Source organism: Scyliorhinus torazame, unplaced genomic scaffold (genome assembly GCF_047496885.1).
Source record: "Scyliorhinus torazame isolate Kashiwa2021f unplaced genomic scaffold, sScyTor2.1 scaffold_878, whole genome shotgun sequence".
Taxonomy (NCBI): domain Eukaryota; kingdom Metazoa; phylum Chordata; class Chondrichthyes; order Carcharhiniformes; family Scyliorhinidae; genus Scyliorhinus; species Scyliorhinus torazame.
The window spans coordinates 30,023-57,297 of NW_027308605.1; the positions used below are offsets into that span (position 1 = coordinate 30,023).

At 48.0% G+C, this 27,275-nt stretch overlaps 1 protein-coding gene across 2 annotated transcripts in view; it reads left to right on the forward strand.

The window, feature by feature from the left end:
* Positions 1-1,556: 1,556 nt before the first annotated feature.
* The window catches only part of LOC140406809 (casein kinase II subunit alpha-like), a 55,954-nt gene continuing 30,235 nt past the window's right edge, over positions 1,557-27,275 (forward strand). The window contains exons 1-8 of one of the 2 annotated variants that reach the window (XM_072494711.1): positions 1,557-1,660; positions 3,846-3,983; positions 5,319-5,430; positions 6,959-7,075; positions 17,745-17,795; positions 23,995-24,054; positions 24,445-24,528; positions 26,336-26,446. In XM_072494711.1, the coding sequence (XP_072350812.1) occupies positions 3,883-3,983; positions 5,319-5,430; positions 6,959-7,075; positions 17,745-17,795; positions 23,995-24,054; positions 24,445-24,528; positions 26,336-26,446 (636 nt within the window). In that variant the 5' untranslated portion in view covers positions 1,557-1,660; positions 3,846-3,882. The remainder of the gene's footprint in view (positions 1,661-3,845; positions 3,984-5,318; positions 5,431-6,958; positions 7,076-17,744; positions 17,796-23,994; positions 24,055-24,444; positions 24,529-26,335; positions 26,447-27,275) is intronic. The other variant, XM_072494712.1, reaches the window with a different exon arrangement.

Below are 27,275 nucleotides of genomic sequence, written 5' to 3' on the forward strand. Positions count from 1 at the left end.
GGGTGTTAGATAGTTATTAACGTGGTGGCAAACTCTATTGCAATGGGAGCTATTGGTGGAGAAATCCAGGTTGTCATTTCATGTTGTGCTTGACATTTTGGTTAAGCAGCCACGGTTCTCCTCTGGGCCGTTCCTCTGGATTGAGGGCGACTTGCTTGCACTTGGATCAACCCAGTGCATGATATGCACACATGGGGCAGATAGTGTTTGAAGGGTTGGGTAGGTGGGTTGTTTGAAGGGTTGGGTCGGTAGGTTGTTTGAAGGGTTGGGTAGGTGGGTTGTTTGAAGGGTTGGGTAGGTGGGTTGTTTGAAGGGTTGGGTAGGTGGGTCGTTTGAAGGGTTGGGTAGGTGGGTCGTTTGAAGGGTTGGGTAGGTGGGTCGTTTGAAGGGTTGGGTAGGTGGGTCGTTTGAAGGGTTGGGTAGGTGGGTCGTTTGAAGGGTTGGGTAGGTGGGTCGTTTGAAGGGTTGGGTAGGTGGGTCGTTTGAAGGGTTGGGTAGGTGGGTCGTTTGAAGGGTTGGGTAGGTGGGTCGTTTGAAGGGTTGGGTAGGTGGGTCGTTTGAAGGGTTGGGTAGGTGGGTCGTTTGAAGGGTTGGGTAGGTGGGTCGTTTGAAGGGTTGGGTAGGTGGGTCGTTTGAAGGGTTGGGTAGGTGGGTCGTTTGAAGGGTTGGGTAGGTGGGTCGTTTGAAGGGTTGGGTAGGTGGGTCGTTTGAAGGGTTGGGTAGGTGGGTCGTTTGAAGGGTTGGGTAGGTGGGTCGTTTGAAGGGTTGGGTAGGTGGGTCGTTTGAAGGGTTGGGTAGGTGGGTCGTTTGAAGGGTTGGGTAGGTGGGTCGTTTGAAGGGTTGGGTAGGTGGGTCGTTTGAAGGGTTGGGTAGGTGGGTCGTTTGAAGGGTTGGGTAGGTGGGTCGTTTGAAGGGTTGGGTAGTGGGCACCACTGAGCAGGGCAGCAGTGGGTTTTGATGTGGTTATTTAGTATGCAGAATTATTTGAAAACTTGGCAGTGGAACACCCTCTAACTGATTGGCCACTTGGCAGTTCTGTTTTACATCACGAGTGTAAAACATTTCGCCCCTGCAAAATGTTTTTCATCAAATGTCAGAAATTTTAAAGGAGTCAATTTTCCCAGCAGTCATTCTCTCTTCAAATAGGTGACTTAACAGAGCGATAACATCAGATAACCTTTCATTTCAGTGCGGAGTTTTATTTGTTCCCATCCAGTTTTGAAACCAGTAGCTCGTTGGAGCAGAGCGAGCAGTTCACCTCTATATACCTTTAGGAATTATAAGCTCCACTGTTCAACGGGCCAAAACTGGAGGCGAAGTGCGTGGGCAAAGATTTGGCAGATGGAGTATAACATGGTAAAATGTGAACATGTCGGCTGGTTTAGCACACTGGGCTAAATCACTGGCTTTTAAAGCAGGCCAGCAGCACGGTTCGATTTCCGTACCAGCCTCCCCGAACAGGCGCTGGAATGTGGCGACTATGGGCTTTTCACAGTAACTTCATTGAAGCCTACTTGTGACAATAAGTGATTTTCATTTCATTTCATTTCATTTGGCAGGAAGGATAGAAAAGCGTTACGTTAATTGACTGGAAAGAGAGACTGTGGAAGTCTGCGGGACAGAGGGACCTGGGTGTCTGGTGAATGAATCCAATATATTGGTAAGCAGATGCAGCAAGTCGGTAGGAAGACAAATGGGATGTTGGCAAGGGGAATAGAGTATGTAAGGAGGGATATGTTGCTGCAGCTGCACAGGGCCTCAGTGAGACGGCATCCAGAGCACTGTGTACACTTTTGGCCTCCTTATTTAAGAAAGGATATAATTGCTTTGGAAGAAGCTTGGAGAATTATCACTTTTAATAATCTTTATTATTGTCACAAGTAGGCATACATTAACATTGTAATGAAGTTACTGTGAAAGGCCCCTAGTCGCCACATTCCACCGCCTGTTCGGGTACACAGAGGGAGAATTCAGAAAGTTCAATTCGCCTAACAGCATGTATACTGTTTCAATTCCCTGTTGTATACTGTTTCAATTCCCTGTTTTATATTGTTTAAAATCCTTGTTTTATACTGTTTCAATTCCCTGTTTTATACTGTTTCATATCCCTGTTTTATACTGTTTCTAACCTCTGTGTTATACTGTTTCATACGCCTGTTTTATTCTGTTCAATTCCCTGTTTTATACTGTTCAATTCCCTGTTTTATACTGTTTCAATTCCCTGTTTTATACTGTTTCAATTCCCTGTTTTATACTGTTTCAATTCCCTGTTTTATACTGTTTCAATTCCCTGTTTTATACTGTTTCAATTCCCTGTTTTATACTGTTTCAATTCCCTGTTTTATACTGTTTCAATTCCCTGTTTTATACTGTTTCAATTCCCTGTTTTATACTGTTTCAATTCCCTGTTTTATACTGTTTCTAACCTGTGCTATACTGTTTCAAACCCCTGTTTTATACTGTTTCAAACCCCTGTTTTATACTGTTTCAAACCCCTGTTTTATACTGTTTCAAACCCCTGTTTTATACTGTTTCAAACACCTGTTGTATACTGTTTCAAACACCTGTTGTATACTGTTTCAAACCCGTTTTATACTGTTTCAAACCCCTGTTTTATACCGTTTCAAACCCCTGTTTTATACCGTTTCAAACCCCTGTTTTATACCGTTTCAAACCCCTGTTGTATACTGTTTCAAACCCGTTTTATACCGTTTCAAACACCTGTTTTATACCGTTTCAAACCCCTGTTTTATACCGTTTCAAACCCCTGTTTTATACTGTTTCAAACCCCTGTTTTATACTGTTTCAAACCCCTGTTGTATACTGTTTCAATTCCCTGTTTTATACTGTTTCAATTCCCTGTTTTATACTATTTCAAACCCCTATTTTATACTGTTTCAAACCCGTTTTATACTGTTTCAATTCCCTGTTTTATACTGTTTGAAACCCCTGTTTTATACTGTTTGAAACCCCTGTTTTATACTGTTTCAATTCCCTGTTTTATACTGTTTCAAATCATAGGGTAGCACGGTAGCACAGTAGTTAGCACTGTTGCTTCACAGCTCCAGGGTCCCAGGTTCTATTCCCGGCTTGAGTCACTGTCTGTGGAGTCTGCACGTTCTCCCCGTGTGTCTGCATGGGTTTCCTCCGGTACTCTGGTTTCCTCCCGGAGGAAGAAAGATGTGCAGATTAGGTGGATTAGCAGCACTAAGTTGCCCTTAGTGTCCAGAAATGTTATGTGGGGTTACTGTGTTACGGGAGATGTGGCCTTAAGTGGGGTGGTCTTTTCAAGGGCTGGTGCAGACTCGATGGGCTGAATTGCCTCCTTCTGCACTGTAGATTTTATTAGAACTATGAAATCCCTGTTTTATGCTGTTTCAATTCTCCACCAGTGCTCGCTTAAGAGAACAGTGCAAATGTGGAGCTCATTGCAAAGTCAAGTGGAGAACAATGAAGGGAGGTTTGATGCTGCTGTACAGGAGAAGAGGATAGTGGAATGCAGGGGTGGGGCAGGGTTGGAGATAGCTGGTATGGAGTATAAAGAATCAATCAGTCGGGGGAGTGATGCTGAGAGGCTGAGTTTGATGTTGTGGGTTGGTCTAGCAGCCTCCAGTGGGGAGCAGCACTCTGATCTCCGTAATTATTTTTATATTGATTGACACACTGACTTTGTGGTTCTATTGAATGCTGAACACTAGGCTACACTGCGCTCAGTCCTCAGTCTGAGCTTTCTCCATTGCCTAACCAAATTGGAAAGTTGCTCTGTAGGTAGAAAGTATGATTCAGTCTCATAGGGAAACTGGCCTGAGTCAATGTACAAATTCACTGTTCACGTTGTATTGCAGGTAACGCACAGGTGGCCGTTTCACCCCTGAACAAAACATGTCTGGGCCGGTCCCAAGCAGGGCCAGAGTGTATGCAGATGTGAACACACAGAGACCTCGCGAGTACTGGGACTACGAATCACATGTTGTTGAATGGGGGTAAGAAGAACTCTGTCTTCTCCTCTATTCTGTTACCTGTCTCTGCTTCCTTCTCTTTGTCTGCGCCACCCCCCTCCCCACCTGTCTCTGGTGTGCCCGCCCCTTCCCCCACCATCAACCATTTATTGGCCCATTAGCTGCCCCGGGATGACCCCACCCGACTTCCGTTCCGCTGGCTTCTCCCCATCCTTGGCTGCCTGTCTGTCCACCAACCTCAGGCAGTGCCCCTCCCTTCAGCCAACCCTGCCATTATCCTGTCCTTGGTCAGTGCCCCCCCCCCGTCGCCCCCCCCCCCCAAAACACGTCGGATGACCCTACCCCCATTTCTGCTTGACAGGCTCACCCAGCCCCCCCCACCTCGTCAAAACCTTAGTTGAACCCTCTCCCTTTAACCAGTCCCGCCATCGACCCCTCTTGTCTGCCCTGCCCCACCTTGAGTCGACCGATTTCCCCCTCCCACTAGCCTGGCCCATAATCCCAAACCCCCACGCCCCCTTCCCAGCCTGAACTTCAGAAAGATGGTGGGTAGTGATGCGGAAGTAAGGGGTCTGTGACTCGAGAAAATATGCAGGTGAGAACCAACATCCAGTAATCCTTGTCCATTTGTTATCCAGTGGGAAATTATATACCACAATAAAAGGCATTAATTGCCAACTCCAGGGATCTCTTACCTGCCCTGTATGACTAAACCAGGCATTGTCAAACTCGGGGGTGTGACCTCCGGGTGGGTCGCAGGCGGGTGTCGGGAGGGTTGCGGAGCCGACCGTCGCGGCGCTCCTGATCACGCAAATCCGGGACCAACGGCCGCAGCAGCCGACTTTTAACACTGCCGGCTGCTGTGGCCTTCAAAATGGCCACGAACATATGAACAAAATTCAGCTTCACTGTACATGCGTGCCCGATCATCAGTGCGCATGCGCACAACCATGCGCATGTGCATTGATGATAGGGCACGCATGCGCAGTGCGGCCGCATTTTTTTATACGGTCGCAGCCTTTTCTTTTACAAGTTCAGGGGGCCAAAGGGACCAAAAACCATTTCCTCCATTTTTGTCAGCAACAAACAAGGTAAGAGAAATTGGTGGGTCGCGCAGGTCGGCCAGCGTGGGTCATGATGGTCGGCCGCCGTGCGTCGCGAAGGTCATCCGGCGTGGGTTGCGAAGGTCGGCCGGCGTGGGTCACGAAGGTCGGCCGGTTGGTAAAAATGGGTCCCCGGAAAAAAAGTTTTTAAAACACTGGACTAAACCACGGAGAAAAAATGAATCTCAAGAGGCTGAAGATTTGTGACCTGTTATTGACTGCATTCGCTCTGACACTGCTTTACTTTTTCATACAGCAATCAGGACGATTATCAACTAGTTCGGAAATTAGGCCGTGGAAAATACAGCGAAGTCTTTGAAGCCATCAACATCACAAATAATGAGAAAGTAGTTGTCAAAATATTGAAGGTGAGTGCTGATTGTCGAAGAACACGAGATTACTTAGCTGCGTGTTTCTTCTGTCATATGGTTTTATTTTCCCTCTTGCTTTGTGCATTCAGTGACTTCCATATCTTGATGTTGCTGTTGACCAGAATGGGGTAATTGGATGATGAGTCTGTATTGGATTTGTTTGGCACTCCACCGATTGGTCAGCCAGCCATGGCTGTGCTGATGGACTGTGACTAACCAGTAGTCCGGCCCTTACTGTAGGGGCAGCAGCAGGCTGTGATTCATTTTAGAGATGGGAATCGCCATACAATCCCAGCTAATTCAGAAAATGTGCAATGCTTGAACATGTTCCTTTTGTTTGCAGAGAACAGGTCCCTGTGTATGAAAGTATGTCTAGCAAGTGTCTATACACACACACACACACACACACACACACACACACACACACAGAGGGGAAAGGGTGGTTGAAAGGTAAAGAAAATACTAATCTAATCGAATAAAAGGATAAAGGTCTTTGATTCAGATGGATATCTTCCAGTTGGTTTCTTTTTTCAGGTTAGGCCTTCAGCTTTGACAAAGGATCATCTGGACTTGAAACATTAGCTCTTTCCTCTTCCTACAGATGCTGCCGGACCTGCTGAGATTTTCCAGCATTTTCTCTTTGGTAGGCCTTCAGTTGGGTGCTCTCCCTCTCTTTTCTTTCAGCTTGTAATGATCTTCAATGTAGACTCATGGAGACAGCAGGCAACCGTCAGAAGAACGGGGGAGAAACACAGCTCCTCTCCCTTCGAGAGACTAGATACTTATGCTCAATTCTCTCAGCATCACGCAGGAACCAATCACTGATTGTTGTCAGGCAGAACACTGACCCTGACCAACCCACCGGTTACCCATTAGCCAATCGAACCAACTTCCTCCAAAATCGGTTCCTAAGGTTCACTCTTCGCCGACGAGTCTGGTTTTTCTTACCCAAAAAACAAAACTTAGGAACACACTGTCCTGGCAAACACTCTTCTGTTTAAAGACATGTACCAATTATGGGTCATGGACCAAAAATAATAAAGTAAAAGAAGGAAATAAACAGGAAGGACTCTTACACTAACCTGATCAGAGCATTGCTCACTGTGTACCGTGCAAACTCAAAAATAGACAAGAGGCTATCATTTTCGCCGCAACCAATTTAAGACGATCAGTCCAGCTTGTAATGTGCCTCAATTATACTTGTTAGAAGTGACATGCATTCGTACTCGGGGAGCAGTTCTCTGCAAACAAAAGGAATATGTTCAAGCCTTGCAGCTTTCTTTTGAATTACCTGGGAGCTTGGGGATTCTATAATTCCTTGTTTCCTACTCCAAGGCAGCACCTCAGCAAATTGGAATCGACTTGCTAACCAAACTCTTGTAGTATGGATAGTTGTGTGATTGTTTGAAATTTGCCATTCTTGTGTTTGTCCTGATGAGTGCAAGTTGGGAAACTTCAGCGACATGTCTCTCTTTTCAACAATATTCCAGTTAAGCACTGTTTGTTTGTGTCAACATTTATCTAGTTTTTGTTTCCACAGCCAGTAAAAAAGAAGAAAATAAAGCGAGAAATAAAGATTTTAGAGAACCTGCGTGGAGGTCCCAATGTTATTAACCTGTTAGACATAGTAAAGGACCCAGTGGTGAGTACCGAATATTGTCAAGGGCTTTACCCACAACCTCCAGATTTATAACAGCGTCGGGAGGGCTAACAGGGTACAGGGTAGGGACTGGTTTAGCACACTGGGCTAAATTGCTGGCTTTTAAAGCAGACCAAGGCAGGCCAGCAGCACGGTTCAATTCCCGTACCAGCCTCCCCGAACAGGCGCTGGAATGTGGCGACCTTGGGCTTTACACAGTAACTTCATTTGAAGCCTACTTGTAACAGTAAGCGATTTTCATTTATCCATCACATTGCAACTGGTAAAATGGCCTGCGTGGGTTTCTGTATCTGAGCCAGTGGGGAAGAGCCCAGTGATCAAGAATATGTTTCCCTTTTAGAGAGGGTGCTCACGTTAGCCTGTGTGTTCAGTCAGGACTGGTATTGGCCACGGATCGTGAGTATGTCGATTATTTGAGATCAGATGGGGAGAAACTGTGTCATCTGTGCAGCAGAAGATCTTTCAGGAAAGATTTGGATGGAGGAAGACCATTTAACCTGTAAACTCATAACACACAGCTATTTAAATATCTGCACCATCTACTTGTAGGCAATTCCACGAGTTATTCATTGTTTTATTCATTGTTTTACTGTGAAGAAAGAGTTTAAAAAAAATGTATTTTATTCCAAGCAAGGGGCGGCGGCACGGGGGCGCAGTGGTTAGCGCTGCTGCCTCGTGGTGCTGAAGACCTGGGTTCAATCCTGGCACTGGGTCACTCTCCGTGTGGAGTTTGCATATTCTTCCTGTGTCTGCGTGGGTCTCACCCCCACAGCCCAAAGATGTGCAGGGTAGAGGGATTGGCCACACTAAATTGCCCCTTAATTGAAAAAATAAATATAAATAAATAAATAATCAGACAAATTCAGCATGGATTTACGAAAGGGAAATCATGCTTGACAAATCGCTGGCATTCTTTGAAGATGTAACTAGTAGAGTTGACCAGGGAGAACCGGTGGATGTGATTTATCAATACTTTCAGAAGGCTTTCGACAAGATCTCGCATAGCAGATTACTATCATAGAATTTACACTGCAGAAGGAGGCCACTCGGCCCATCAGGCCTGCACTGGCCCTTGGAAAGAGCACCCTACAGAAGCCCACACCTCCACCCTATCCCAGTAACCCCAACCCACCTTTGTGGACACTAAGGGCAATTTATCATGGCCAATCCACCTAACCTGCACATCTTTGGACTGTGGGAGGAAACCGGAGCACCCGGAGGAAACCCGCGCAGACATGGGGAGAACGTGCAGACTCCCCATACACGGTGACCCAAGCCGGGAATCGAACCTGGGACCCTGGAGCTGTGAAGCAACTGTGCTAACCACTGTGTTACCATGTTGCCCTATGTAAAGTTAAAGTGCATGAGATTGCGGGTAGCGTCTTGAGATGGATAAAAAGCAGGTTAGCAGACAGGAAGCAAAGAGTTGGAATAAATGGGTCTTTTTCCAATTGGCAGACAGTAAGTAGTGGGATACCGCAGGGCTCTGCTAGGACCCCAACTATTCCCATTATAGATGAATGATTTGGACAAGGGATCTAAATGTATTATCTCTAAACTTGCAGATAAGGTGGAGGTTAGGTGAGCTGTGCGGAGGATGCACAGATGCTTCAGTGGGATTTGGACGGGTGAGTGAGTGGGCACTCTGCATGGTAGATGCAGTATAATGTGGTGTTATCTGCAGTATGTGAGGTTATCTGCTTCGGTAGCAGATAAAAAAAATAGGAAGATTATTGAATAGGTGTAAATTGAGAGAGGTGGATACTCAGGGAGACCTTTGTGTCCTCGTGCATCAGTCGCTGAAAGTCAGCGCGCAGGTACAGCAGGCAGAGAAGGTAAATGGTATGTTGGCCTTAATAGTGAGAGGATTGGAGTACAGGAATAGAGATGTTTTACTGCAATTTTATGCGTGACTTTGTCAAAAGCCTTCTGAAAGTCCAAATTACACCACATCCACTGTCTCCCCTTCATCAATTCTACTAGTTACATCCTCGAAGAATTCCAGTAGATTAGTCAAGCATGATTTCCCCTTCATAAATCCATGCTGACTCTGTCCGATCCTGCCACTGTTTTATAAGTGCTCTGCTATAAAATCTTTGACAATGGATTCTAGAATTTTCCCTACTACTGATGTCAGACTCACTGGTTTATAATTCCCTGCTTTCTCTCTACCTCCCATTTTAAATAGCGGAGTTACATTAGCCACCCTCCAATCTGCAGGAGCTGTTCTGCAATCTATAGAATCCTGGAAGATTATGGCTAATCTTGGGCTTCAACTCCATTTTCCCGCCGCTCCCCATATCCCTGAATTCCCTGAGAGACTAAAAATCTGTCTAGCCCGGCCTTCAATTATTCAACGATGGAGCTTCCACAACCCTCTGGGGTCGAGAATTCCAAGCGTCCACAACCCTCTGGGGTAGAGAATTCTAAAGATTCACAACCCTTCGAGTGAAGTAATTTCTCCTCGTCTAAGTCCTAAATCATCAACCTCTTACCCTGAGATTCCTCCCCTCACCGTGTTCTAGATTCCCGACCAGGGGGAACAATCTCTCCGTGGCGCCCCTTCAGGAGTTCGTAGGTTTCAATGAGATCGCCTCTCATTCTTTTTTTAAAAAATATATTTTTATTAAGAATTTTTCAATAACAATATTTTCCACCTTACAAACAACCCCCCCCCCCGTAACAAAGAAAAGAAAAGAACTCGCGTGGCAAGACATGAACATGGCAAGTCTATAAAATACAGAACTTTGTACAATGGATTCTTCCCGTACATGTCAGTTTCCGGATCATTCATGTGCTTTCTTGCTCACTTAACCCCCACAGGAACCCCCCCTTCACCCCCCTGGGTTGCTGCTGCTGCTGTCCGACCTACATCTAACGCTCCGCGAGATGGTCTAGGAACGGTTGCCACTGCCTGTAGAACCCCTGTGCCGACCCTCTCGAGGCAAACTTTATCCTCTCCAATTTGATAAACTCTGCCATATCATTTATCCAAGCCTCCACGCTGGGGGGGGCTTCGCCTCCTTCCACATTAACAAGATCCTTCGCCGGGCTACTAGGGACGCAAAGGCCAGAATGCCGGCCTCTTTCGCCTCCTGCACTCCCGGCTTGTCCACTACTCCAAATAGTGCTAGCCCCCTGCTTGGCTTGACCCAAACTTTCACCACCTTAGATACTGTTCCCGCCACTCCCCTCCAGAACCCCTCCAGTGCCAGGCATGACCAAAACATATGGACATGGTTTGCCGGACTTCCTGAGCACCTCCCACATCTGTCCTCCACCCCAAAGAACTTGCTCAGCCTTGCCACCGTCATGTGCGCTCTATGAACCACCTTAAACTGTATCAGGCTAAGCATGGCACACGAAGAAGAGGAATTAACCCTACTTGGGGCATCAGCCCATAGCCCCCCCTCAATCTCCTCCCCCAACTCCTCTTCCCATTTACCCGTCAGCTCCTCTACCAAAGCCTCCCCCTCTTTCACCTCCTGGTATATCACCGACACCTTGCCCTCTCCGACCCATACGCCCAAAATCACCCTATCTTGAATCCCCTGTGCCGGGAGTAGCGGAAATTCCCTCACCTGCCGCCTCACAAACGCCCTCACTTGCATGTACCTGAAAGCGTTTCCCGGGGGTAGCCCAAACTTCTCCTCCAGCGCCCCTAAGCTCGCGAACGTCCCGTCAATGAACAGGTCCCCCATTCTTCTAATCCCTGCCCGATGCCAGCTCTGAAATCCCCCGTCCATCCTTCCTGGGACAAACCGATGGTTGTCTCTGATCGGGGACCACACCGAGGCTCCTGTCGCACCCCTGTGCCGTCTCCACTGGCCCCAGATCTTTAGCGTTGCCGCCACCACCGGGCTCGTGGTGTACCTTGTCGGCGAGAGCGGCAGCGGTGCTGTCACCAGCGCCCCCAGGCTCGTTCCTTTACAGGACGCCATCTCCAACCTCTTCCATGCCGCCCCTTCTCCCTCCATCACCCACTTACAGATCATTGCCACGTTGGCTGCCCAATAATAACCACCCAGATTTGGCAATGCCAACCCTCCTCTATCTCTGCTACGCTCCAAGAACCCCCTCCTTACCCGCAGGGTCTTGCTCGCCCACACAAATCCCGTAATGCTCCTGCTTACCCTCTTAAAAAAGGCCTTAGTGATCACGATTGGGAGGCATTGGAATACAAAAAGAAATCTCGGGAGGACCACCATTTTAACCGACTGTACCCTACCCGCCAGCGAGAGTGGCAACATGTCCCACCTTTTAAAATCCTCCTCCATCTGTTTCACCAATCGTGTCAAATTGAGTTTGTGCAGTGCCCCCCAACTCCTAGCTACCTGAATCCCCAAATATCGAAAGCTCCTTTCCGCCCTCCTCAACGGTAGGTCCTCTATCCCTCTTCCCTGGTCCCCCGGATGGATCACAAAGAGCTCACTCTTTCCCACATTGAGCTTATAGCCCGAAAAGTCTCCAAACTCCAGTCGGATCTGCATTACCTCAACCATCCCCTCCACTGGATCCGTCACATACAGCAACAGGTCGTCTGCATACAGCGACACTCGATGTTCCTCTCCCCCTCGAACCACCCCCTTCCATTTCCCCGACTCCCGTAACGCCATGACCAAAGGTTCAATTGCTAATGCGAACAGCAGAGGGGACAGGGGGGCACCCCTGCCTCGTCCCTCGATACAGCCGGAAATACTCCGACCTCCGCCGGTTCGTGACCACACTCGCCACCGGGGCTTTATACAGGAGCTTAACCCAACTGATAAACCCTCCCCCGAACCCAAACCTCCTCAACACTTCCCAGAGATACTCCCACTCTACCCGATCAAAGGCCTTCTCCGCGTCCATGGCTGTCACTATCTCCGCTTCTCCCTCCACCGATGGCATCATTATCACATTTAAGAGCCTTCGCACATTAGTGTTTAACTGCCTGCCCTTTACAAATCCCGTCTGGTCCTCATGAATCACCCCCGGGACACAGTCCTCAATCCTCATGGCCAACATTTTTGCCAGCAACTTAGCATCTACATTAAGGAGCGAGATCGGTCTATATGACCCACATTGCAGTGGGTCCTTATCCTGCTTTAAGATCAAAGAGAGTGTCGCCTCCGACATTGTCGGGGGCAGGGTCTCTCTCTCCCCCCCCCCCCCCCCCCCCCTGTTTCATTGAAGGGCCTTACCAGCAACGGGGCTAACAGGTCTACATGCTTCCTGTAGAACTCCACCGGGAACCCATCCAGCCCCGGGGCCTTCCCTGCCTGCATGCTCCCTAGTCCTTTAACCAGCTCCTCCACCCCAATTGGCGCCCCCAGACCAGCCACCTCCTGCACCTCCACCCTTGGGAACCTCAACTGATCCAAGAATCGCCGCATCCCCTCTTTTCCCCCTAGGGGCTGGGACCTATACAGTTCCTCGTAAAAGGCCTTAAAAGCCTCATTCACTTTCCCAGCACTCCGCACCGTAGTTCCCCTGCCACCTTTGACTCCACCTATGTCCCTCGCTGCCATCCTCTTACGGAGCTGGTGTGCTAGCATCCGGCTCGCCTTCTCCCCATATTCATATATCGCCCCCTGTGCCTTCCTCCACTGTGCCTCTGCCTTCCCTGTGGTCAACAGGTCGAATTCCGTCTGGAGACTTCGTGTCTCCCTGAGTAGTCCCTCATCCGGAGCCTCTGCATAGCTCCTGTCCACCCTTAAAATCTCCCCACCAACCTCTCCCTCTCCCTGCCCTCTCTCTTCACCCTGTGAGCCAGATGGAGATTAACTCTCCCCTGACCACCCCTGTCCCTCATCCGGAGCCTCTGCATAGCTCCTGTCCACCCTTAAAATCTCCCCACCAACCTCTCCCTCTCCCTGCCCTCTCTCTTCACCCTGTGAGCCAGATGGAGATTAACTCTCCCCTGACCACCCCCTTCAGCGCCTCCCATACTACTCCCACCTGCACCTCCCCGGTGTCGTTAGCCTCCAGATATCTTTCAATACACCTCCACACCCTCCCGCACACTTCCTCGTCTGCCAGCAGTCCCACATCCAACCTCCACAGCGGGCGTTGGTCCCTCTCCTCCCCCAGCTCCAGCTCCACCCAGTGCGGGGCATGGTTTGAAATGGCTATGGCCGAATACTCCGTTCCCTCCACTTTCGGGATCAATGCTCTCCCCAGAACAAAAAAATCTATCCGGGAGTAGGCTTTGTGTACGTGGGAGATAAAAGAAAATTCTCTGGCCAAATCTCCAAGGATCAACTCCCCCCATCTGGTCCATAAACTCCCTAAGCACCTTGGCCGCAGCCGGCCTCTTCCCCGTCCTAGATCTGGAGCGATCTAATGCTGGGTCCAGCACAGTGTTAAAATCCCCACCCATTATCAAACTCCCTGCCTCCAGGTCCGGAATACGCCCCAACATCCGTTTCATGAATCCAGCATCGTCCCAGTTCGGGGCATATACATTCACCAGTACCACCTCCGTCCCCTGCAACCTACCACTCACCATCACGTATCGGCCTCCCTTGTCCGCTACTATGTTCTTGGGCTCAAACGACACCCGCTTTCCCACCAGTATTGCCACCCCTCTATTCTTCGCATCCAGCCCTGAATGGAACACCTGTCCCACCCATCCCTTCCTTAACCTGACCTGATCTGCCACCTTCAGATGTGTCTCCTGAAGCATGGCCACGTCTGCCTTCAGTCCCTTTAGGTGCGCGAACACTTGGGCCCTCTTAACCGGACCATTTAGGTCTCTCACATTCCACGGATTAGGGGGCTTACCCCCCCCCCTTTGCTAGATCCACATCTAGCACTTTTGCTCCCCCCATATTACTTCCATGAGTCTGCTGACCCCGGCTTCCCCCGCCTTCCCGTTGATCTCCCCCATGTGGGAGTCTCTCCTCCTCCTTACCTTCCTCCGTCCCTCCCCCCTTTTGGCGCGGGAAAATAGCCTGCGCTTTCCAGAACCAGCCCCGCCCCCTGTGGCGCAGCTCCTGTTGCGGCCATTGTCCCAGTTCCCTCATCCCAGAGTCTCACCTCCCTCCAGGACCGACGCCCACATTCCCCATCATCATCATCTCGTCTACAGAAAGGAAAAAGGAAATTTTAGGAATTTTAACCAGAACTCTACCCACATCCCCATTCATCATCCCACCCATAAAATATTCTTTACCCATATTTACAACCCCATATACAACCACATCTCCTCAGTTCGAGTCCAGTTTTTCCGTCTGTATAAAGGTCCAAGCCTCTTCTGGCGTTTCAAAATAATGGTGTCTGTCCTGATAAGTGACCCACAGTCGCGCAGGCTGCAGCATGCCGAACCTGACTCTTTTTTTATGCAGCACCGCCTTGGCCCGGTTGAAGCCAGCTCTCCTCTTTGCCACCTCCGCGCTCCAATCCTGGTAAACTCGGATCACCGCGTTCTCCCATCTGCTGCTCCGCACCTTCTTGGCCCATCTCAGCACACTTTCTTTATCCACGACGCGATGGAACCTTGCCACTATCGCCCTTGGCGGCTCATCAGCCTTGGGTCTCCTCGCCAGGACCTGGTGAGCCCCTTCCAGCTTCAGGGGGGTCGGAGAGGCCGCCGCACCCATCAGCGAATGGAGCATCGTACTCACGTACGCCCCAGCACCAGCTCCCTCCATTCCTTCGGGAAGACCCAGAATCCGGAGGTTCTTCTTCCTCGACCTGTTCTCCAGGACCTCGATTCTCTCAGCCCACCTCCTGTGCACCGCCTCGTGCGCCTCCATTTTTACCGGCAGGCCCTGGATATCGTCCTCGTTGGTGTTCACCTTATCGTTCACCTCACGAAGCTCCACCGCCTGGGTCGTCTGGGTCTCCTTCAGCCCCTCGATCGCCAACAGCATTGGCGCCAGCACCTCCTTTTTCAGCACCTCCACACATCTCATGAAGAACTCCTGCTGGTCTGGCCCCCACGCTCCCTGCTCTCCGCCCTCCGCCATCTTGCCTTCTTCCCCTCGTTTTGATCTCTGCTCCATGGCCTCTTTCCTCGTTGCTCCCCCACTGCTCCCTGCCAAATATTGTAGGGGGGGGGACCTCACTGCTCCTTCCCACACGGGATTAATCAGAAAAGAGCTCCGTTGGGGCTCTTCTGGAGAGCCCGAAAGTCCGTTTTCGTGGGAGCTGCCGAAACGCACGGCTTAGCTCCGCATCGCCGCAACCGGAAATCCCGCTTCTCATTCTTCTAAACGCCAGAGAATATAAACCCAATTTACTCCTCCTCTCATCTCTCATCATAGGACAACCCCTTTGTGCCAGGGACCAATTTAGTGAATCTTTGCTGTACAGCCTCCAATACAAGTATATTCTTTCTTAAATTTGGGATCGCATGTTGTTGATCATATTGGTGCCAGTGGCACGGGGTTCAATCCCTATTCCGACAGGGGTGGATTTATGACCTGTCGTCTTGCCCTACCCGTGGTGGAGATTGTGGCGTTATGGGTCAGACCTGCCTTTGGACAGGAAACCGAGTGGAAGAGGAAGAGTGTAATCTGCAATTCCCCACGTGGAATGGCCCAGATAAAACAATTCATGGCAAAGGGGCAATTAATTGAACTGTTTTGTTGTTGGCAGAGTTGTCATCATTCACTGAGGGTGCTTCAGAGAGTGGATGTGATCTGGTGAGGTACTGAATTTTGTTGCAGCGTTAATGTAAGCCTACTTGTGACACTGATAAAGATTATGAATAGCCGGGGAGAAGCAGTTGACTGTTAGAAGTCATAGAAGTCATAGAATTTACAGTGCAGAAGGAGGCCATTCGGCCCATCGAGTCTGCACCGGCTCTTGGAAAGAGCACCCTACCCAAGCCCACACCACCCTATCCCCATAACCCAGTAACCCCACTCAACCAACACTAAGGGCAATTTTGGACACTAAGGGCAATTTAGCATGGCCAATCCACCTAACCTGCACATCTTTGGACTGTGGGAGGAAACCGGAGCACCCGGAGGAAACCCATGCACACACGGGGAGAACGTGCAGACTCCGCACAGACAGTGACCCAGCCGGGAATCGAACCTGGGACCCTGGAGCTGTGAAGCAATTGCGCTAACCGCTATGCTACCGTGCTGTTGTGGGGATAATGTGGACATTTGTTGAAAGCAAACATAAGAGGCAAGGAAAACAGAACAGTTTGGTTTGTGTGCCTCCCTGTGTTTCTGGAGTATTGTTCGCTCTATCCATTACCTCACTGGTTACCTTTCATATCGATTATCTGTCATGCGGTTAGTGTTGAGCTGTACCTAACATAGTTTACATACGTGACTTCATTCCCCAAATCATTAACAGACCTGCTCGTTGCGATTTACTAATTGTGTTCGACTCGAGAACAGAGAGTCAGGAAACTGATGTATTTGATTGAAACCCTTCATATGGTTTATTTTATTGCCTCCAAATCATACAGTTTCATTCGTCATAGAAAATAAGGGGTAAAATTCTTAAAGGATGCAGGAGCAGAGGGAGCTGGGTGTACCTGTGCAGAGATCACTGAAGGTGGCAGGACAGGTGGAGAGAGCAGTTAATGAAGCAAATAGTATTCTGGGCTTTATTAATAGGGGCACAGAGTGCAAGAGCGAGGAGGTTATACTGAACTTATACAAGGCACTAGTTAGACCTCAGCTGCAATATTGTGCACAGTTCTGGGCGCCACACTATGGGAAGGATGTGAATGCATTGGAGGGAGAGCAGAAGGGGTTTACAAGAATGGTTCCAGGGATGATGAGAAACTTAAGTGATGAGGATGGATCAGAGAGGTTGGGACTGTTCTCCTTGCAGAGAAAAAGGCTAAGAGGAGATTTGATAGAGATGTTCAAAATCATGACGGGGCTGAACAGAACTGATAGAGAGAAACTGTTCTGCTTCTTAAAGGATCAAAAACGAGAGGGCACAGATAATAGTAATCTTTATTAGTGTCACTAATAGTCTTGCATTAACACTGCAATGAAGTTACTGTGAAAAGCCCCTAGTTACCACACTCCGGCGCCTGTTCGGGTACACAGAGGGAGAATTCAGAATGTCCAACTCGCCTAAGAAGCACGTCTTTCGGGACTTGTGGGAAAAACCGGAGCACCCGGAGGAAACCCACGCAGACACGGGGAGAAGGTCCAGACTCCGCACAGACAGTGACCCAAGCCGGGAATCGAACCTGGGACCCTGGTGCTGTGAAGCAACAGTGCTAACCACTGTGTTACCGTGCCGCTCTGATTTAAAATGATTTGCAAAAGAAGCAAATGTGATGTGCAGCAGTATGGGGAAAAGGGCAGGGGAACGGCACTGACTCATGATGCTCGTTTGGAGAGCAGGGGCAGACACAATGGACCAAATGGCCGCCTCCTGCACTGTAATAATTGGGTGATTCTCGATTTATTGATAAATTTCGTTACAACGCGTATACACACCTCTCAGTGGTTACCCAGTTGAGCCAAAATCACGTCCCATTCGACTGAATACCAATGAACTTAAGACTCAGAAGCAGGAGTAGGCCATTGTGCCTTCGATCCTGCTTTGCCTTCAATAAAATTCTATCATATATGGAAATGCAGTTCGCGTTTGTTACTTCTTTCTGAACAGATCTTATTTAATGACACACAGGACTAAAAGCACCTTTCTTTTCTTTCCCTGTCTTGGAATTGGCCTTTCTCAGTCTCGGACACCTGCACTAGTGTTTGAACATGTAAACAACACCGATTTCAAGGTAAGTCAAGCCGTGGTTTATTTTGGGGTAGTGATGGCCTGAGGTGTACAGTAATCATCAGCAAAGCTGTGGATGCAGCTAGAACTGTGGAGCACAGATAGAGGCCAGTCAACCCATCAGGTCTCAGCCAACTTGTTTCAGCAATAGAGTTCACTACAGCGCTCTTGCACCGTAACTCTATCTGCTTTGAATGTTTCCTACTCTTCCCTTAAAGGATGCAGTGGTCTCTGCCTCACTGTGATGTGGCATTCATTGCTCCTTAATCCCTCTGCTGAACGGCATTCACTCCATCCAATGATCTCAACATTTATTATGATCCCAGACCAGCCCCCAACAGTGGCTGGGATATTGCACTGAAACCCCAATATTTTACTTCAATTTTGTAAGACTGTGAGGAAAGGATACCTCGCTCCAGGAGTAATTTCGCAAAGAAATAGGGATATGGTATATTAAAACAAACGTTATTACCAACAATATTTAACTCTTTAACGTAACACCAGAAAATAGCTTCCAATTACCCCATAAACAACACTACTCAATACAGTGAATAGAATACGCTTAACTGCTATCTTCATTCCCACTTATAACAAGGGAAAAATATATATCCACTCTGAATCCACCTTAAATACCACTGGCGCTCAGGAATACTCGCTTTACAGCGATGTCCTTTGAGAAAGAGAGATCTCTTGACACTGCTTTACAGAAAAGATCTGCTTCCTGTCAGACCCATGCAAAAACTCTGACTGTATGTCTTCAAAAGCTGTTTGTTTCAGCTCCCCTTGTTCTCCAACAAGTCTGTGCTGCTTAAATACTCTTAATCTCTTTTAACAAGCCTACAGTGAGAGCAAAACTGCCTCAGTTGTGCACATAGCTTCATTCAGCTTAGAACTGCAGAGGGCAAAACTTGACTTGTGTTCACCGCTTCATCCAGAATGGAAATGACCTGCTTTTCCTACAAAATTCCTGATGCCTAGGCCCTACCCAGCAACGATATCATTCCCTCCTCCCCAATCTGAAATCTAATGAACTCCACAGTTCAAAACAGCATTCCACAGTCAAACCTATTACGATACTTTAATTGCACCCCAGGCTCCCAAAATATACTTGCCTTTCAAACTAGGATTTCTTTTAAAACATGACTGCAGCAGTCAAACACACTCTAACCCAGGCTTTTAACCCTTACTTCACCAAATACTTATAATGCAATACAGCTGAAATTCCTACATTCATCACACATTCACTCTTCCACCAGCAATGCACAGTAGCAGCTGTTTGTACCATCTACAAGATGTGCCACATAAACTTGCCAAGTGTCCTTCAACAGCACCTTCCAAACCCGTGACCTCTGTCACCTGGAAGGACAAGGGTAGCAGACACATGAGAACATGATTCTTGAGCAGCTGCAATCCGTGTGGTGCAGGTACGGCCACATTGCTGTTCGGGAGGAAGTTCCAGTACCTTGAACGAGCAATGAAGAAGAAGCTGTATAGTTTAACATTGGAATGGTACGTGACTTTGAGGTGATGGGTGTTCCCATATACCTGCTGCCCTTATCCTTCTAGATGGCTGTCTCTTGTTTCCCCACCTCCTCTCCTCCCACATTCTGGAAGAGGCAAAACATGGGTCCCCACCCAAATGCAGGTGATTCCTGTCAGAAATTTCTCTCTGACTATTTGAAGGGAAAAGTGCCATGAGATCCCTGATATCCCACATCTACCTTCTGTAATAAACCATAGATCACGGTGTACAAGTTGACCTGACATATGAGACAACCCTACCTTTTGGTACCAAAAATCATTTTTGGTCCTAAACGTCAATCGTCACCTCTTTCCTGCTATGAAATTAATTAGGAGTCCGCTACAAGTTTTCACCACAGACCACCAGTTGGTGCCGGAGACCAAGCAGGCAATATTGGCCAGGTTGTAAAGAACGCGCATGGAGTTGAAGACAAGACCACAAGGAGCAGATTGTGAGCTACAAACAGAAATGGCCCTCCAGCAAAAAGAATGAAGTCTGAAATTGGTTTAGAGCTAAAAGTCACAACATTAGCTGGCTCCTCCGCTAACTCCACTGCAGCGAGGGAATTCTGTGCTAGCGGGAAAACTGGTGAGAGAATGGAAGAAAGGAATGTGTTCTGAAGAAGATGCCCGAGACCAAATACGCCATGAGAACAGGGACCAGCCACCGAACTTGGGAAATGGTGACCATGTCGTCAGAAATGCAATGCGTGTCTGTGTGTCCTTAAATGAGCCAAATCAAACCAAGTCCAGCAAAGGTTTCAGAGCAGCAGCGAGTGGGGGAAGCTGCTTTATGGAATGAAAATGTCAAGATCGCTCGGAGATGACCAAAATGACCAGGTTCCGGCAATTCATCGTCAGCGGCAAAAACACAAGAACTCATTTCGCCACATGGGCAACATGGAGGAAACATTCATGGATTTCGATACATCCCACAACTGAACTGCGGAGTCGAAAGGTTCAAAAACGGTTAGAGTAAAAATCACGAGGTAAGGAAGCTAGAAAAGAGTGGTGCCAGCCTACAAGGTCAATGGAACAAAATTAAAGCCTGTACTAATTTTCAAATGTAAAACCCATGCTGGAAATCACGACCGCTGCAGGGGCTTGTATGCATGTCCACGACAATGGTTGGATGGATGAAGATTGGGTGAAGTTGTTAACCAATAATGTGAAGAATATATAACATCCTCATAAAGGATACATCACTAGGTTAATCCCAGAGTTGAGGGGGTTGGATTACGAGGAGAGGTTGAATAGACTGGGATTGTACTTGTTGGAATTTAGAAGGATACGGGGGGATCTTATGGAAATGTATAAAATTGTGAAGGGAATAGATAGGAAGATGCGGGCAGGTTGTTTCCACTGGCGGGTGAAAGCAGAACTAGGGGGCATAGCCTCAAAATAAGGGGAAGCAGATTTAGGACTGAGCTTAGGAGGAACTTCTTCACCCAAAGGGTTGTGAATCTATGGAATTTCCTGCCCAGTGAAGTAGTTGAGGCTCCTTCATTAAATGTTTTTAAGATAAAGATGAAGATAGTTTTTTGAAGAGTAAAGGGTTATGGGGTTCAGGCCGGAAAGTGGAGCTGAGTGCACTAAAAGATCAGACATGATCTGATTGAATGGTGGAGCAGGCTCGAAGGGTCAGATGGCCTACTCCTGCTCCTCGTTCTTATGTTCTTACTATAAAGCAGGCATTGTCAAACTCGGGGTTGCGGGCGGGTGTCGGGAGGGTCGTGGAGCCGACCGTCGCAGCACTCCCGATCGCGCAAATCTGCGTGCAACAGCCGGATGTTAATAACGCCGGCTGCAAGCGGCCTTCAAAATGGCCACGAACATGTTAAAAAAAAAATGCGACCGCACTGCACATGCATGCCAGATCATCGGCGCGCATGCGCGCCGATGATTGGGCACACGTGCACAGTGTGGCCGCTTTTTTTTTTTTAACGGTCGCAGCTTTTTTTACAAGTTCGGGTTTTTTTTTATTCATTTATTTTATTAATTTTATTTTGATTTTTTTTCATTCATTTTTTTTTACAAGTTCGGGGGAGTTTTATTTGATAAACTTTTACAGGAAAAAAATTTAGAACTTTGGACAGCTGGAGACTCCATACTTTCCGACACCAGAAGGCTTCACCTTCAGCCAACAGGTTCCATTGGAGGAGCGTGTACGAGGGCCAAAGGGACCCAGAACCATTGCCTCCATTTTTGTCAGCAGCAAACAAGGCAAGAGAAAATGGTGGGTCGCGCAGGTCAGCCGGAGTAGGCCGTGAAGGTCGGCTGGTGTGGGTCGCAAAGGTCGGCCGGCGTGGGCCGCGAAGGTTGGCCGGTTGGTAAAAATGGGTCCCTGGAAAAAAAGTTTGAAAAACACTGTTATTCCGCTTGCAGCTTATTACTGTGGACATGTTTAGATCTCCTACAACCAATGAGATCAAGAGGCACCTGCAAAGAAGCAACACGCAAATTGCAATTATACCAAGGGGCCCATTGTTTCAACCTTTGGACATGACAACAAGCCATACAAGGATCATGTTCGCACTGAAGAGAACAGGTGAATGGATGACAGGGGGCAGGAAACCTTCACAAAGAGTGGAAGTATGTGCGCTGCTCTGGCTTGATGTTTTGGTTGGGATTCGTCATCGAATTGTGAGATGCTATTAATGCACAAACTGTTATCAGATTGTTCAAAAAATGCTGAATATCCGATCAGCGGGTTGGAGAGGATTTTCACGGAGGGATGTCCCTGAAGCCGAAAGTGGGATCCTATCGATGATGTCATCGCCAAAGGTACTCTGAATGAGTATCTCTTTGCATCAAATGCCAAGGGCAGTCAATTTGATGGTTTTAAAATGTTTTGATTGTGGTTGAAGGTTTCCTTGTAGATTTAATTCATTGTGTCAATTTAACTTTAATTTGAATAACCAGTTTTATGTTTTTCTTTCACGTCTTATACTCTCAGAAGTCGATCCCTGTTTTTCAGAACGGGTTTTTCGAGGCGTCAGAGGTTGACTTGTACACTGCGATCTCTGGTTATACACAATATCCAGTATTTACAGAAACCGGCTGTTTGGCGAACTGGTGCACACTAGAGTTACGCTTCCCCAAACCTCACCCCTCCATCCTCTCACCCCATCCACATATATTTTCTCCCTCATGTTCTTCATCTTCCTCTGAAATGTCTCGATGCTACTTCCTTCAACCACTCCCAAGTGAATTCCATATTCTCCATATTCTTTGGGCTAAAAGCACGAGTTTCTCCTGAATTCCTGCTTGGATTAACCTGTGACGATCTTGTATTGGTGGCCCATAATTCTGATTTCACCCGCAGGTCGAAACTTCTTTTCCGTGTCTATCCTATTCAACTCCATTCAGATTCGTAAAGATCTCGATCAGGGCACCCCTCAGTCTTCTCTCTCCTCTGGACCAGCACCCCAGTCTGTTCAATCATTCCTGATGAGTATAATTTCTCACTTCTGGTATTATTCTTGTAAATCCATTTTGCACTTTCTCCAGAGCCTCCCTGTTGGATAACATGGACACTACAACTGTGCATTTATACGCCAGATCTCATTTTCCAATGATATTGGTCCTCACTAGCATCTCCAGAATTTTATTCCGCCCGTCAAGAACGCTCTTGAGGAAAAATAAAACCATCTCCAACCCCCCTTGCTCGTTTTTTTTTCTTTTAAAAAATAAATTTAGAGTACCCAATTCATTTTTTCCAATTGAGGAGCAATTTAGCGTGGCCAATCCACCTAGCCTGCACATCTTTGGGTTGTGGGGGTGAAACCCACGCCAACACAGGGAGAATGTGCGAACTCCACACGGACAGTGACCCAGAGCTGGGATCAAACCGGGGACCTCGGCGCCGTGAGGCAGCAGTGCTAACTACTGCGCCACCGTTTCCTGTCTTTCTAATGAACTTAAACAAGAGTTTTTCTGAGTTTAAAAGCCGTGGCTTCTTCTCAGACTTGCAAAGTCTTTGGACCGAGCTGGCCCTTGTTTTTTTGTACAATCTTTCCTGAATTTCTTTTTTTATATAAATTTCAGAGTACCAAATTCAATTTTCCAATTAAAGGACAATTTAGCGTGGCCAATCCACCTAGCCTGCACATCTTTGGGTCGTGGGGGCGAAACCCACGCAAACACGGGGAGAATGTGCAAACTCCACACGGACAGTGACCCAGGGCCGCGATCGAACCCGGGTCCTCGGCGCCGTGAGGCAGCAGTGCTAACTACTGCGCCACCGTTTCCTGTCTTTCTAATGAACTTAAACAAGAGTTTCTTGATATTTTGTTTTCACTCCTCTTAACGTAACACTCCACAGTCCACAGCATTAAATTATATCTGGCATCTGTCTACAATTCAATTGACCTGTCTTCCTGATGTCTTTTAACAAGCCAAGTCTGTAACATTTTGACTGTGAGGGTGACGAAGCGGGGGAGAGAGCGAAGTGTAATTTTTTTTAGCATAGAAGGACCAGGCCACTGCCAAAGGTTTGAGAATTAAGTGTCAGTGAGACAGGGTGGGGTTGCTACCCCAGTTCACCGAGAGGTTACATCGTCAACCAGGCATCTACTGAAAATGGTTGTTAGTTTTGGCAAAGTTGTGCCGGCCCTTGTGGTGTTGGTGTGTGGGGAGGGAAGACCTGTGGAGATGACGTGTGTCTTTTCTCAATTCTACAGCAATTATACCAGACGTTATCAGATTACGACATTCGATTCTACATGTATGAGATTCTAAAGGTGAGGAGCCTCTTTACTGTAGGGCTGTTCTGTTTGATGACCTTGAACTGAATACATCTATCTCTTGTTTAGCACTCCCAAGGTGTTGCTGAAAACATGTAAAACAAAAATTACTTTCCTGTAAGGAAAAATATAATAATGAGTGGGTTTCGTCCCTGAACTGTAATCTCTACATTAACAACCTATTGACTGCTTTGAATGTAAATGACCCAAAGGTTCTCTTCCGAACTCACTCTTAATAACTCTGAACTTACTAATTTGTTCTACTTACCTGTCCCCAGCAAAGGTTTCCCCTTTTGACCCCCACCTCCCCTCTCCTGCACCCCCAGTTGGGAAGGTGTTTTTCATCACGGTTGAGCTGACATTTTGCTGTTTCTTTTCTCTGGCCAGGCTCTGGATTACTGTCACAGTATGGGGATCATGCACAGGGACGTCAAGCCACACAATGTGATGATTGACCACGAACACAGAAAGGTAAAGGGCTGATGTGTATCTGGCCTTCAGGCTGATCTCAGCCAGGTATGGGGAAGCATTCGAGCTTCCAAGGCCACATCCAGGAGGCTGCTGCTAATCTATTGGAACTGAATCAATTATTCACTTGCCCTTTCCCATGCCTCACCTGTTCAGATTGCAACGAAGTTGAGTTCAGCAGAGGCCCTGTCTCGGAGCGCTGGTTACTGGTAACACTGGCTGTATATCTCTGTGAAACCCATTATGTACTGTGTGTGTAACTGTGCTCAGTGCTGTAGTTATATCAGCACTGGCTTGAGCTGCTGACAAATTGAGCTTCTGGCTTCTTGCCAGACTCTAGACCTGGACAGACCCAGTCTCCTGCTGGGAAAGCCAGAACAAAGGTGGGGGTGAGGGAAATGGGCTTAAAGTTAGAACCAGGCATTAAGAGCAGGAGTAGGCCAATCAGCCCTTCCTGCCTGCAGTGTCATTTGATAAAATCGTGGCTCATCTGATTGTGGCATCGCTCTACTTTCCTGTCTGCCTCCCATAACCCGTTGACTCCCTTGCTCATCAAGAATCTATTGCAAACTGCCTTAAAAATGTGCAATGACCCAGCCTACAGCACACTCTGGGGACGAGAATTCCACTGACTAACAAATGTACACAGTACCCCAGATGAGGTCTCACCAAGGCTCTATACAATGAAGCTCTCCCCCAAAAAACTGGATGCTGGAGGTCAACTGAAAATTTCAAAACGCGAGACTGGTAAGATTTTTGTTAGGTAGGATTACTAAGGGTTACGGAAATGAAGAGAGGATGACGGAGTTATGGTACTGGTCAGCCATGATCTAGTTAACTGGTTAACTGCTAGAACAGGCTTGAAGGGCTGAATAGCTCCAGGGGCCCCGGTTCAATTCCTGCCACGGGTGACTGTGCGGAGTCTGCACATCCTCCCCGTGTGTGCGTGGGTTTCCTCCGGGTGCTCCGGTTTCCTCCCACAGTCCAAAGATGTGCAGGTTAGGTGGATTGGGTGTGTTACATTGCCCCTTAGTCCAGGGATGTGCAAGTTAGGTTATGGGGTTACAGGGATAGAGTTGGGTGGAAGGGGGACATGGGTAGAGGGCTCGTTCGAAGGGTTGGTGCAGACCTGATGGGCCGAATGGCCTCCTTCTGCACACTAGGGATGCTGTGATTCTATATTAACTTGGACACTGAGGAGAACTCCCCTGCTGTCCAGAATAGTCCCATAGAATCCCTACAGTACCACTCAGCCCATCGGGTCTGCACCGACCCTGTGAAAGAGCAGCCTACCCATACAGGGGGCCTGGGTTCGAACCCGCCACAGCAGATACTGGAATTTGAATTCAGTAAAAATCATGACTTATGAAACTATTGCCAATCGTCGCAAAAACCCCATCTGGTTCACCAATGTCCTTGAGGGAAGGAAATCTGCCGTCCTTACCCGGACTGGCCTACATGTGACTCCAGACCCACAGCAATGTGTTTGACTCTTAACTGCCCCCTCAGGGAAAATCAGAGATGGGCCCAGCCCATTGTAAGAATGGAGCGTCAACCTTTTTCACAGAGAAGTTTGGATGATGTTGTCAAATAAGTGATGATGATTTCCTCTCGGTCTGCTCTCAACTTCTGCACCTCAATTCATGACTGAGATTTGTTTCACCACTACCGTGAGAGATCATACTTTCCATCCCCGAACCAGCCAGAAATCTGTGCAACATCTTTCTCTTATGATGTGTAGAGCAACGCAGAGGCCAGCACATTTATCCTGATATATGACGTATTTTTATTCAATCATTCTGACCCATAGCTTCGACTGATAGACTGGGGCCTGGCAGAGTTTTACCATCCGGGACAGGAGTACAATGTGCGGGTGGCATCCAGATACTTCAAGGGACCTGAGCTTTTGGTCGACTACCAGGTAGGTTAACGAAGGGCCAGACGGTCAGTGTCTGAATTGGACAAAATAATGTATGGTTCATCACGCCTGCCTCATAATGGGCAGAGCATCACCATCCTGGCCTGAAAATATATCGCCGTTCTTTCACTGTCGCTGGGTCAAAGTCCTGGAAATGCCTGTGTGACTGAGTGTCGGTGGGCAGGTTGTTACTGAGAAAGTGCCATTTAGCATCAATGCTCCAAAGAAAACCGGACCCAGCTCCTTGAGCCTATCTGAGTAACTTGAAATTAGATTCAGCCTTATGGCTCTCACTCTGGACCACCTTGTAGGAACCGCGACTGCATTTGATGCACAGCAAGATCCCACATAAAGCAAGACTTTGAATTCAGGGGCAAAGGTGTTCAGAGAATTGTTACAGCGCAGGAGGCCATTCGGCCCATCGTATCTGCACTGACTCCCCAAATGAGTAATTCCCTCCGTGCCAATCTCCTGCCTTCTCCCGAGGAGCCTGAACGTTCTCCCTTTTCAGACAACAGTTTACTTCCCTATTGAAAGTTTCAAATGAATTGGCCAGCACCACACTGTCAGACAGTGCATTCCAGATCCTAACCACTCGCTGTGTGAATCTGCCTCCACCACACTCTCAGGCAGTGCATTCCAGATCCTAACCACTCGCTGTGTGAATCTGCCTCCACCACACTCTCAGACAGTGCATTCCAGACCCTAACCACTCGCTGTGTGAATCTGCCTCCACCACACTCTCAGACAGTGCATTCCAGATCCTAACCACTCGCTGTGTGAATCTGCCTCCGCCACACTCTCAGACAGTGCATTCCAGACCCTAACCACT